This window comes from Guyanagaster necrorhizus (genome assembly GCF_019112545.1).
Source record: "Guyanagaster necrorhizus MCA 3950 unplaced genomic scaffold BT62scaffold_3, whole genome shotgun sequence".
Taxonomy (NCBI): Eukaryota; Fungi; Basidiomycota; class Agaricomycetes; order Agaricales; family Physalacriaceae; genus Guyanagaster; species Guyanagaster necrorhizus.
In genome coordinates this window covers 1,243,931-1,255,225 of record NW_025064882.1, presented here as the reverse complement: position 1 = coordinate 1,255,225, position 11,295 = coordinate 1,243,931, and the positions used below count along the sequence as shown (strand labels likewise).

General features: G+C 47.5%; 2 protein-coding genes across 2 annotated transcripts; one reads left to right on the top strand and one right to left on the bottom strand.

Moving 5' to 3' along the window:
• The first annotated feature begins 4,551 nt into the window (after positions 1 to 4,551).
• BT62DRAFT_411495 (uncharacterized protein) lies at positions 4,552 to 5,193 on the top strand. Its single transcript, XM_043180821.1, has 3 exons — positions 4,552 to 4,567; positions 4,668 to 5,069; positions 5,122 to 5,193. The coding sequence occupies exon 2, from the start codon at positions 4,757 to 4,759 to the stop codon at positions 5,045 to 5,047; it is 291 nt and encodes a 96-aa protein (XP_043044775.1). The 5' UTR covers positions 4,552 to 4,567; positions 4,668 to 4,756; the 3' UTR covers positions 5,048 to 5,069; positions 5,122 to 5,193.
• Positions 5,194 to 5,921: 728 nt separating this feature from the next.
• On the bottom strand, positions 5,922 to 9,615 carry BT62DRAFT_926936 (uncharacterized protein). Its single transcript, XM_043185151.1, has 3 exons — positions 9,395 to 9,615; positions 8,405 to 9,342; positions 5,922 to 8,355 (listed from the first exon to the last, which is right to left on the bottom strand). Exons 1-3 carry the CDS (start codon positions 9,487 to 9,489, stop codon positions 6,305 to 6,307), a joined length of 3,084 nt encoding a protein of 1,027 aa, XP_043044774.1. The 5' UTR covers positions 9,490 to 9,615; the 3' UTR covers positions 5,922 to 6,304.
• Positions 9,616 to 11,295: the final 1,680 nt, after the last annotated feature.

Genomic DNA, 11,295 nt, shown 5'->3' with positions numbered 1-11,295 from the left:
GTCCATTACTACTACTCGTCCCGGAGCAGGAAGATTTCTCGAAATCGCATTCCGATTCCCGTGAGCTTGGGAAAGGGAATACACAAAGCCATCTGATGTAGCTGGAAACCATATGATGAAAGTACTTCTATCTGCCAGCGCTAAGCGCAGAGGAACTGCTAAGGGAACGGTCAGCGGCGTGTGCCGACAGACCTGGATTCACGAAGAGCTCCATTCTTTGGAGCAGGCCCAGCTCTGATTGATCCCAGATCCCAGCTTTTGTATTGGCTATTTGCTCCGCTCAAGAATTTATTTCTTTCCTGTGTCAATGATTTTCGAGAGGCAACATGATCGCCCTCGATTGTCACCTCTCGTAACTTGAAGCTCGGAGCACTTGCGGTAGAAGCGTGTTCTACCCGAGATCTGCAGACAAAGCTGGCATCGAACGTTTATTGCGAAATTCGAAATCAGGAATCGCGAATTCCGTCCGGGGGGGCTGCTCACGGTTAAAGTGGAATGGATTCGAGCTACTTCGAATTCCATGATGGCACTAATCTCGAAGGGACTTTGATCAGTTGAAAAGCAATCACTAGTCACCAGCAACCAGCACATCCTTTTACAGCCTCACAGATCGTCAAACTCCCAACAGTTAGTAGCGTTCAGATGAAACATCAAAGGGGTCCGGTGTTCAACTTGGAAATGGTGACTCGCATGAGCCAGCAATCCGCACTGTTCCCGTCTATTGCTCCGACGTGGCGATCGAAAGATCGACTGTCGACTTCACTGATGCTTCTCTGTGTTTGATGGCGACCGCATCACATACATGTAAGCTATCTCCGATATGTTTCGTCGGTCAAACCGGGCCTCGTTATGGTGAACGGTCATCACTGCATGGGGCTCCACATACTTCATTGTTAGACTCTAGTAGGCCCTGATGTCTACTACCCGCCTCACAATGCGGCGGTTTCAAGGAGGATGTTCCTGTGGGGTCATCGCTTCTAACCTCCGCCCGAGACCGCCGCAGGAAATATCAAATAACGTATTTACTCCCGTCCCACTGCGATAACCAGGTTTTCATCCACGCTGGCACGTTGATCTTTACGAAAAGGTATGCGGCACCCTCGAAATCAATTAACCAGAGTACCTCAAGTGCTAGGCAGTAACAATTAGTTGCAATGGCCGTACCTTGTGGTACCCAGGGACGGTACGATGTGGGGACTATCGTGCGCATCGCATACTTGGTCCGGATTTCTCGGTGATGGATCTTCTAGCTAATGGAGCGGAACGAAACTTAGTTTGAGGACATGATAGCAATGGTGTAGGAGCTGTAATGTTGGAATATGGTAACTTATCTGTTCTCATCTTGAAGATTGGCAGCTCAGTACCCTTTGATTGAACGCCATGCGAGCCTGCTGAACGTAACGCGGGTTCCGACGATTGCTACTTTTCTTCGGACATTTAATCGGCCCTCTGACCATGGCCTGGAGACTATCCGTCATCACGGCGTTCTCGATAGTCCATCCAGTATCCAGACAACCAAGAGATGATTTAGAACCGCCGTATTTCCTGCCTATCAAATCCTAGTATGCCTGTACTTGGGACGAACATAGCCGCAGCAGAAGCACTATATCCCCTGATCATAGCACGCAAGAAAAACTCAACAATGACCAGTCCAGGTCAATCAAGTGACTTTCGAAGGACGTCTTGTATGCGTCTTGGTGATCATGTACTTTCTGTTGTGTTCGATATGATATAAAGACATGCACAGCTCAAAGTCTGGAGGATCAAATCAGCCGGAAGGTATGGACAAAGAATCTATCGGCAGAAGTTCTTAGTTTCAGACCCCCTGGGACATGCCAGAGGATTATCCAAGATGTATTATAGGTTGGGGTAAGGAAAGACTGGAACGGTCAAAGACATCCAAAATCGAACGAGCGTGACGAGGCAGCGTATTTTGATGAGGGATGATTCGGAAGGCCGGATTGTGGTGCATGTTTCAGCGTCCAGTCCAGTAGATACCAGGCCTACAAGATAATTTGGGGATCAAGCATTATCCGATCCAATTCTGTATCTTCTGACCGCAGCATAAGGTAAGAAAAGAACAAGAGCCTAAGGGTGACGGGAAAAATGCTGATACCTCCATCCGAACTCATCGTCAATAATAGGACCATAAAACTTTGGCATAGCGTAGAGATGGTCGGCCCATACGATTATCCATTTGCTTCCTTAAGAGAAGCCACGCAAACCTTGGCTATCGGACAACTCGCGAGCCTGAAAGCGGTCAGCGGAAGCGAGAAACGTTCATGGGCTAGCCGGTGATAGAAAGACGTCATCATGCATATATGCCAATGCTCGTAAGCACGGATCCACAAGTCGTTATATGTCGTGTGTAATCCTATCAGCAAGTATTGAATTCAAACTTTGCACAAGACCTTGGACGACGGACATCCTGATGTCCCAACGTGTCCAATTCAGAAATGTTGGAAGCGACAGCTTGAGCAAGAAAACAGCGAAAGGCCCATAGTGCTCAGGCTGGAGAAGCTCTGATATTTCTAGTCAATTCCAGGGCGCCATAGAGCCAAGTTTGATAGCAGCAACATATACCTCCTTGGACAAGTATCCAAGATTTCAAGTACGTCAATTAGGAATATCCGTCATTGACTGAGAGCCATACATAACACAGCTACCTGGCGATATTATTATAGGGTATGCATTCACGGTGTTGCGCTCTCAAGCTGTAAGAAAGAAAACCCGAAATCTTGTCCGGTAATGAGAAAGATCCGCATAAGTTGTTCAGCATATTTTAATCGCCATAGCTATGTAATTTTGCAAGTTGACGATATGTCAATTTCTAGATGAGGGGCAGTCTTTACTGCCGTCACTGAATGGGTTGAGTAGGGAGATAATAGGACGAGAAGCTCATCGGAGAGTTGTATTCAGGCACAAAATTTTATGGCACGGACCACCGGTCCGATGCATAGTCTCGTGCAACCCTCATGGTTGATCATTGATGTCGTTCAGCAAGTTGAATGTAGGACTCATCCACGGCAAGAACCATACTGTTATCCGCAAGCCGTTCAGAATTACATCCGATAGGACAAGGAGTGCGCTTCTCATGGTATTCTCCCAAACGTGATTATGTGAAAATTCTCCTCAGTAAGATTCTTGGCCAATAATTATTGTTTCGTTGTTTCTCGGATTGCATCCAACCGCCTGCATTGAAGGGCTTGTTTTTGACTCCATGAATCACAGGATATCTTAGGTTCATTTTCGTATATCTGTGGAGATCTCTTTTGTTTAGACATTTCATCCATGTCTAGGGTGCTCAGGAGTCTGTGTGAAAGAGATGCAACATTCTAGGATACTGCTAGCAACTGATCTTCGTTTTATAGAACGAGTGGTACACTTTTTCTCATGTAGGTCGTCTGTTATAATAATTACAAAACCATAAGCTCAAAGCCGATTATCGTAAATAGCCTGGATTTAATGCTCGAGGAGCTATGATATGATTGTAACCGCTATGTCTGACGGCTCTCTCTGAGGCTCGCTCAGTGCTCACTTTGGTAACCCAGATGGCCGACCGCTATGGTCGCAAGAACACCATCATTTTAGCAGGTTTAGTATGCCAGATTATTCGCTCTGCTCTGCATTGTGCTTCTGTTGTCTGTATCTAAGTCCATCTACGGTTCACCTCTTTGATGCTACCAGCAGAATAGAAGAATGCTTGTTGCCGGACGCGTCGTCGTCATCATCATATTACACGGCATGGTCCGCTGTAGAAACGGCCGTGGTGTACAGTACAAATAACTAGCTATTATCTGGTATTTCGTTGGTATACATAGTCAGTGCCATCGTTTCCAATCTATCAACCGGAAATGACCCCGGAAATGACCGAGCCTTGTATCCGGGACCGTTTTGTCTATCTGCAACAACACCCCAATTGCTTCTTTCCGTATTCCATGGGGTCTGCAACTGATTCCTGTCATTGTCTTCAATGTACGTATGGAGGTCCCTCGATGGCTATTTGGTCACAGAAGGTGGCGAGGTTTCATGAACCTGGTAGCGCATTTACTGTGTTTTCAGGGAAGATGAACTTCAGGTTCTAGCAGATTTACACGGCGACGGTGATATCAGAAACGAGCTTGTACGAAGCAGCAAGCAATAAGTCCGAGTCCTCTTTGATCGAACTGAGGGTACTAAATTATGATCTCTTGAAACCTGACATTTCTTGTCGCGTTGCACTCGGTATGGCACTCCAGATATGGTCACAGCTGACTGGAATACTTGTCCTATCATGTAGGTTCTGCATCGTCGATAGATTGTACTACATTGTCTACGTTTTTCAAGGCACGGATATTCCTGGTCCTCGAGGGAACTTCATATCCGCGGTAGGTGTACTGCTTTCTTGTCGACTACGCCAAACTCATTCCTTTAGTCTGTACATAGTACGTTTTAAACCCGGCTTTCATAACTCCTGCATCATATACATTGACAACTGGGGACGTCGACCTATGCTTTTGGTCGGGACGTTCCTAATGGACTTCTTTGGTGGCGCCTTACGGACGCTGGGGTGTAGTTGATGGTGAACGTGAGTCCATACGGTCCCCGATTAACCTCATGGCATTCAAGGAATTTTGATCATCGAACACGATACCTCCATAACCTATGGGGTTATCATGTATTCTTAGTTATTTGTTTGCGGTCTCGCTATAACGATGGGCCACGTTTCGTGGCAATTTCTGGCTGAGTAGTATAATTCGTATCCTTCTCTTCGCCTATGTCCCCTCGTGCACTTTCAAGTTTCTTCTCAAGGTCTGTGTCCAGGTTGTATTCCTCACCACCGCCACAAGCTAGATGTTTAATTTCACTCTGGTGTGGGGGTTCCGCCAGATTCAACACCGTTGCGAGGAAGATGTACTTCGTCTTCCAAACACTCAATTCCTTCATACGTTCTTCATATAACCTGAAACTGTTGGACAAACACTTGAGGAACTGGAGGAAATATTCCAGCAAGGGCATACTTTTGCTGCGTGGAAGATCAAGAAGAACGTGGGGAAGAAGACACTAGCAGAGGTAGTAGAGGTCTCTTAGTGAGTTCCCATAGACTCGCCTCTGCCGGTCAATAAATGTATGCACATTTAGCGTCCGGTGGACGACAAGCACCTTATGAGTATATTGTGTACTGCATCTATCCTTTTTGATGACTTCGATGCCTATTTCGTAAATGAGCGTTGCAAGAGTCTCCAATGACGCCTCCTTTTATTTCTAAATTGGCGAAGGGGACTAGAAAAGAGAACGAGTGAAGTTTAGATTTCGAATCGGTGTCAGGAACAAGGGGGAGTTTTTATTCTGATCGATGGGAGTCTTCATGTTGTTGATAGATATGTATGTCATACGGCTGGATCGACTCCGGATTGTTTTCCAACTGTTCGATGATGTGCATCACAATCCACCGAGATACCAATTGTTTTTTGAAGGCCGCAGACAATCTGGAATAGGTCAATTACCCCTTACACGGGAGAACACCTGAGCCAGGATCATCAATCAGCCTGCATCTTGTTCATGAAAACAGTTAATTGACCGAAGACCCGCACTCTTTCCTCGTCTGAACTGATACCTGCTCCACCGTGGAGGTACCTGCACTCGCAATGTCTCGAGTCAGCCTGGTGTTCCTTTTATTTCTGAACCTATAGGAACTTTTAACCTTCAAGTATGAGCAAGACAAATGTAGCGGCTTCGAGGCAGGAAGAAGATTTCTTAGTAGGGTGCCGAGCTCCGACCTCCCAGTCTCTCGTAGACGATGGTATACAGTTACCTGCCACAAACACTATACTAGAAATGTGCGCTAATGTCGTGTTCAATTTCTGGCTGCAACATTTAGGTATACACCAACTTGAGCATTGCGACACTTATTGCTAATATATGTTTGCCCATGGCAATTGTTGATTACTATCCAATGTACAAGGCACAATCGTATTTTTCTATCAGACGTTTATTTTCAATCCTCGTCTCACGTCCTTTTACCAGTGTACATGTGCAAGGTGGCGATACAAAGAGTATTTGTTGTACAGTAGGTAGGGTAAATCCATCAGCCAGCCAATGTATATAACAGGAAAAGGTCCCTGGCGTAAAAACAAACAAAAGTCGAAGGCGTCAACGGTCGTAAGGTCATAAAAGATATAAAGATAAGATAGCGATAGAGCAAAGCATTGTCCGACTGCAGAGATAACGGCATCTGTATCCAGTAAATCCAGATAGATGTTTGTAAGTATAGGCATTTTGTGCTGGAGTCCGAAGCACGTCACCCAAGACAGCAGAAAGGAATCTAGGAATCTTCAGAAGACGTGACACGATGGTCGGGGTTGGCGACGTAAAGACTGGGCTTGGGCACTAAACCATAATCAACCACTTGACCCCTGTGTCTGGCGCGCTCTTCCTTTAAGTTGGCACCAGGAAGTTCCGTATCTTGGCTCATTCGGCGTTCGTATGCCTGAACACGAGCGGCGACGGATTCTCCACGGAGCAGTCGCTTGATGCTTCCACTCTTGGGAGACACATCGGAGGAGACCGCAGGAAATGACGACATCTGTCTTAATGGTGAAGGCAGACTCCGAGATGGTGCATCATTGGAACTATGAATGTCCAACGATAAGGTGCTTGATGGAGAGGCAACAATGAAACGGTCATCCCCAAGATATTCCTGGAGATGACCATCTTCCAAAGCAGGGATTTCAACGCTAAGGCTGGTCCCTGTGCTCTCTCGGGTTCGATGGCTGCCTGTTCTCACTCTCTGCGCCACATCCATCGTGCCGACCATCCTTTCAATGAGCTCGGAGTCTGCGGTCCGTAATGAAGATGTCGATTTTCCATGAGCGCCGTAAATTTTCGAGACCATGCGTGTCCCGGGACAAAGTGATGATGATCGGTTAAATCCTGGAGAGTTAGAGTTGTTGTCTGCCCCCGGGGACGCTGACGCAGTGGAATAGGTGCTTTCTTCAATGGCAATCAATCGTGGCGGTGGATTCGGATCTCTAAAGTCCAATGAAGCTCTCTTAGACGAATCACTATTTCGTCGGTCCAGTAAGCTCGTGCGAGAAAAACGTGCCCACCAGGAGTCACTGCGTCGCATGGGTTGTGGTGGAATGGAAGCGATTATGGAGGATGTTCGCTGGCCTGGAGAACGGGAAGGATCGTAAGAGGTACGAGAGGTCACTCCCGACGTACTGTCGAACGAAGATAAATTGTGTTCATGAGAGTTAGAATTAGTGTGAATCGAAGGCGTGCTGGGATCATTAACGGAGAGCCGGGATGCTTCCGTAACCGGACTGAGGGCGTGACTAAGAGTGGACACGGGGAGTACAGTCTGTATTGAGAGTGCCGGAAGTTTGAAACGTGCAGGGGGTGGCATCTCAAGAATGTCCTCCAGGCTATCCAGATCATGATACCTATCTTGCTCCTCCTCTATGGGATCTGCGAACGGATCAACATAGCTGACGTTGGTCATCGTGCTGACATTGCTCATCTGTCTTCTAGTGGCGGGTCCGCTTGGGCCAGCGCTCGTTATTCCCAGCTCCGCATCTCCCATAAGTGCTGTGTCATCGGAGAAAGGATCATATTTCTCTCTCCAAGGCGTGCTAAGTGAGCTGGCAGCACTGGGCTCTTGACTGCGCCTCCGACCTCCACCAAGGATACTTCTGAGCGACCATGAACTTCCGGTGCCATCCATCCTTCTTTTCTCGTACCAGGAGGCAAAGTCTTGGGCATCTTCATCTGCGAGCATATCTCGTCTCTCTGGATTATGGCGCGCACTCATGCTAGCTGGCATAACACCCGCCAAACCAATACTCTTCAAGATAGTCCATCCTGCGTCCCTACTATGCGACGTCTTTTCGCCAAAACCACCGGCAAGGGGAAGATGGCGGTCATGCCGAGGACTATCCTCTCCATCCTCGGTGTTGTCGTGAAGAACCATGAATCGTCGACCAATCGAACGATATCCTTTTCGATGTCGCACGTAGCAAACAACGACGACGCAACCAGCGATAAATCCCAGAATTCCGAAAGTGGTCCCAAGAGCGATGGCAGTGGTCCGGTTGCTGTTAGCATCGTCCCCTCCGCCAGCTGGATTGCCACCACCACCATATCCACCAGTTGGATCGCTGGGGCTAGTCGTGGACGAGGGATCAGCACTGACAGAGCCGCCGATGCTGGGAGAAATTCCAATATCGGTCGAATGGGGATTTGACGTCTGGCTTGGCCCTGGCATCGTCTGTGTGGTTTCGGATGACGACGACGGCGTAAAAACGGATGCGAAGGATCCAGTTGAAGAGTCATAGATCTGAATATTGGTAGCGGATGGACCGGAGCTCCCGTAACCTGACGAACAGTCAGAATGCATTGGTTGCCTAATAAGTGATGAACTTGCCGAATCCAAATATGACTGAGGATCCTATAGGAACAGCAAAATGATCACGACGAGCACCGACTTGGGTCAAAATGTCCACCTCGACCCAGTTTGGAGATTCCAAGGATAAATCTAGTATCCAACCATCACTATATGTAGTTTGGTAGGAGGCATCACTACCGCCCTGAATGACAACCTTGTTTCCCTCAATGCAAGTCGAGGCAAATGCCCTTCTTGGATTTGGTAGTGATGTTGCCGACAGCGTAATAATTTCCCATGATAGTGTAGAGCGCGTCGTGTCTAGAGTCCATATGGTGGAAAATGGATACAGCGAATCTTGGGATTGGCTATAACCGCCAAAAACGAGCATGGTGCCATTTGATAATATGACAGCGGAATGTCCGATAATGTCTGAGGGACCGTTGGATGTAGGGAGCTGAGTGAATGATTGGCTATCAGGATCGAATACATAGTGCTCCGTTAGGGCGATTTCAGAACCGTCTGCCATCTCCCCGCCAATTATATATACTTGGCCAGAAGTCGACGTGACAGTGGAATGGTGTATCCGTCTCGTTGGTTGCCCCGCCCACGCTAACGCTTCTTGCTCCCAACTAGGTTCGGACCATACATATACATCAAGCATCCAGGATGAATCGGCACGATTTGTTAACACTGTGGCAGAATTAGTGGCAGGATCTCCGCCGAATAATAGCATGCTGGAAGAATTCAGTCCAGACAGAGTATGCCAAGCCACCGCTGGGCCCTGTGAAGTTGAGGTATTGGACGAGCTGCCGATCAGCTCCCAGGGCGGAGATGTCAGATTGAATGATGACGATAGTGAAAGATAAAGCAAATCATTGTTAGTCGGTGCTTGTGTATAAGAGTATGAATTATACTCGTCTGTCTTCCCGCCATGGACGAAGAGACAGTCATTAAGTACGGCCACGGCCTGGCCCCACCTTTACATACAATAAATTAGCAGAAGGGAAAGGGAATAGAGGCCTAGCTGACCTCGGAAGGGTGGTATATGCTGCGACTTCATGTTCCAGCAAGAACGAGAGAATGCAGACGCTTGGCAGTAGACGAAAGTCGAGATTCCACTTCATCTGCCGAAATGAATGGAAGAAATAAAGAGGAAGAACAGGTTACAGCAATATAGTGGGTGAGAGATACATGAATCGAAACTCGTAGCCGTGGAAAGCAATGGCAACTTGCTTCCACGTAAAAACACAATTTCAACTACGTCTTTTAGATTCAACAGATGCAAATACACCGCTTAGCTCCTTTTTGGTCCTGCGCCGATCAGGGCGAAGCGTTCAGCGCCGCCGGCTCGATCAGGGTTAAATAGTTGAATGAGCAAATCTACAGAGATGCTGGAAATGTTTTCGGCTTCGCTGTGCAAAAAACCTAAACGATCTCATCTTGCGCAGCATTTCACCGGTTCATGTCTCAGAATTCCACCCAAAGTCCGACAATTGAATTTTTCGAGGCGGCGCTGGCAAGTGCCACTGGTGTCACTGGCACAGCAACAGTAAAACACCACAATGTCCGCTTCCTTTGTCTGAATGAGGTGTGTAGGACATGTTCCAGAAATGACGGCCAAGAAAGAGAACTAGGCCTGCTTCAGCAATCGCCTAGTCCTCAGGATTCGGGAAAATGAAGGACAGTCTCATCTTGCAGTCTTCAAGTAGCGTCTTCAGCCACACAAATGTAGGCCCTTAGAGGCGAGGTACGCATTCAGTATGATTCCTAAGAGTTAGGACACACGCAGGTATGCCCTGCCGACTCAATTACACAACGTTGACGTGTAAGATTAAATCATATCAACCTGGCGAACCCTCTACCCCAAGAAGGTCTAATGCGTGACAATGATACTAGAAAGCCTTGTAAATACATGTCAATGGGATGACACAGAGAAGCAATGAACCGCGAATGACACGGTTCTGTCCCACCCGGCTACGCGTGCTCGCAGTTACGCTTTGGGGTCAAGTAAAGGTCCAAGGCGAGAGGGCTCGGATTGTTCACACTAATTTTCCATGCAACAAGGCATGGCGTCTGTCGATGGTGAAACCCTCAGTGGTATCTCGCTGTCATTTGGCGAGGTAAAACTGGCTCGTGTATGGGACATGCGGGCTCCACGAGACGAAGAGAATCTATCCCGAAATCATAGAACGTAGTGGAATTATCCCTGAGAAAAGTTTATTATGACAGATCCGCGACACATATGTCTTGTTGCGCTGGGTTCAGTGGCCAGCCCTGAGCGATTCTACAGTATGACCGGAAAAGCGTGTTCCCTGAGCCTCTTGTTGATCTCTTAAGCCCCTCTAAGAAAAGATGCTGGACATCCGACTGGCAATGGAAAGTGACGTGCCAAACATGTGCCGACCTTCCGAATAAACACCGCCTGTGCGTAAAGAAAGGAACCATATTGTGATACCAGGAGTGGGGGAATTTTGGCCTTAGGTCAAGTAGAGGCTCACCCAAACCGAAACAAGATCATCAGGACTGTATCAAAAACTTGATAACGTCTTAATCAGTTCGAGCGATTGCTATTAAGAAAGAACCAGCGACCAGAGAAGAAGCTAGTATTTGATGTGACTGGAACATTGAATTCCAAGTTGTTAATGAAGGACATAAACAGTCGACGTTTCCGCAGCGGTTCGGAAACGGAGAAGCTGTGGAGTCACCGAAAAACTGTACCATGAAGGTTCTCCTTGAGTGCTGCTTCAACTCGGAGCGATCTATCAGACATCACGATAACCCTGAACGTATTGAGGGGAGGAAGATTTCAAGGCGAGAAGGCAGTCCAGATATAGTAATTAAACATACCTCTTCGTTCCGATGATAAAGCCAGATCGATGCGAGGGAATGGTGTCTTTTCAGGTCGCTTAGGTCAATAGAAAAAGAGATGA

Coding starts and splice junctions, on each gene's coding strand:
- BT62DRAFT_411495 (XM_043180821.1), top strand. CDS start 4,757: ATGTCCCCTCGTGCACTTTCAAGTTTCTTCTCAAGGTCTGTGTCCAGG.
- BT62DRAFT_926936 (XM_043185151.1), bottom strand. CDS start 9,489: ATGAAGTGGAATCTCGACTTTCGTCTACTGCCAAGCGTCTGCATTCTC. Junction 9,343..9,394: donor GCATATACCACCCTTCCGAG/GTCAGCTAGGCC, acceptor TTGTATGTAAAG/GTGGGGCCAGGCCGTGGCCG. Junction 8,356..8,404: donor CTCAGTCATATTTGGATTCG/GCAAGTTCATCA, acceptor ACTGTTCGTCAG/GTTACGGGAGCTCCGGTCCA.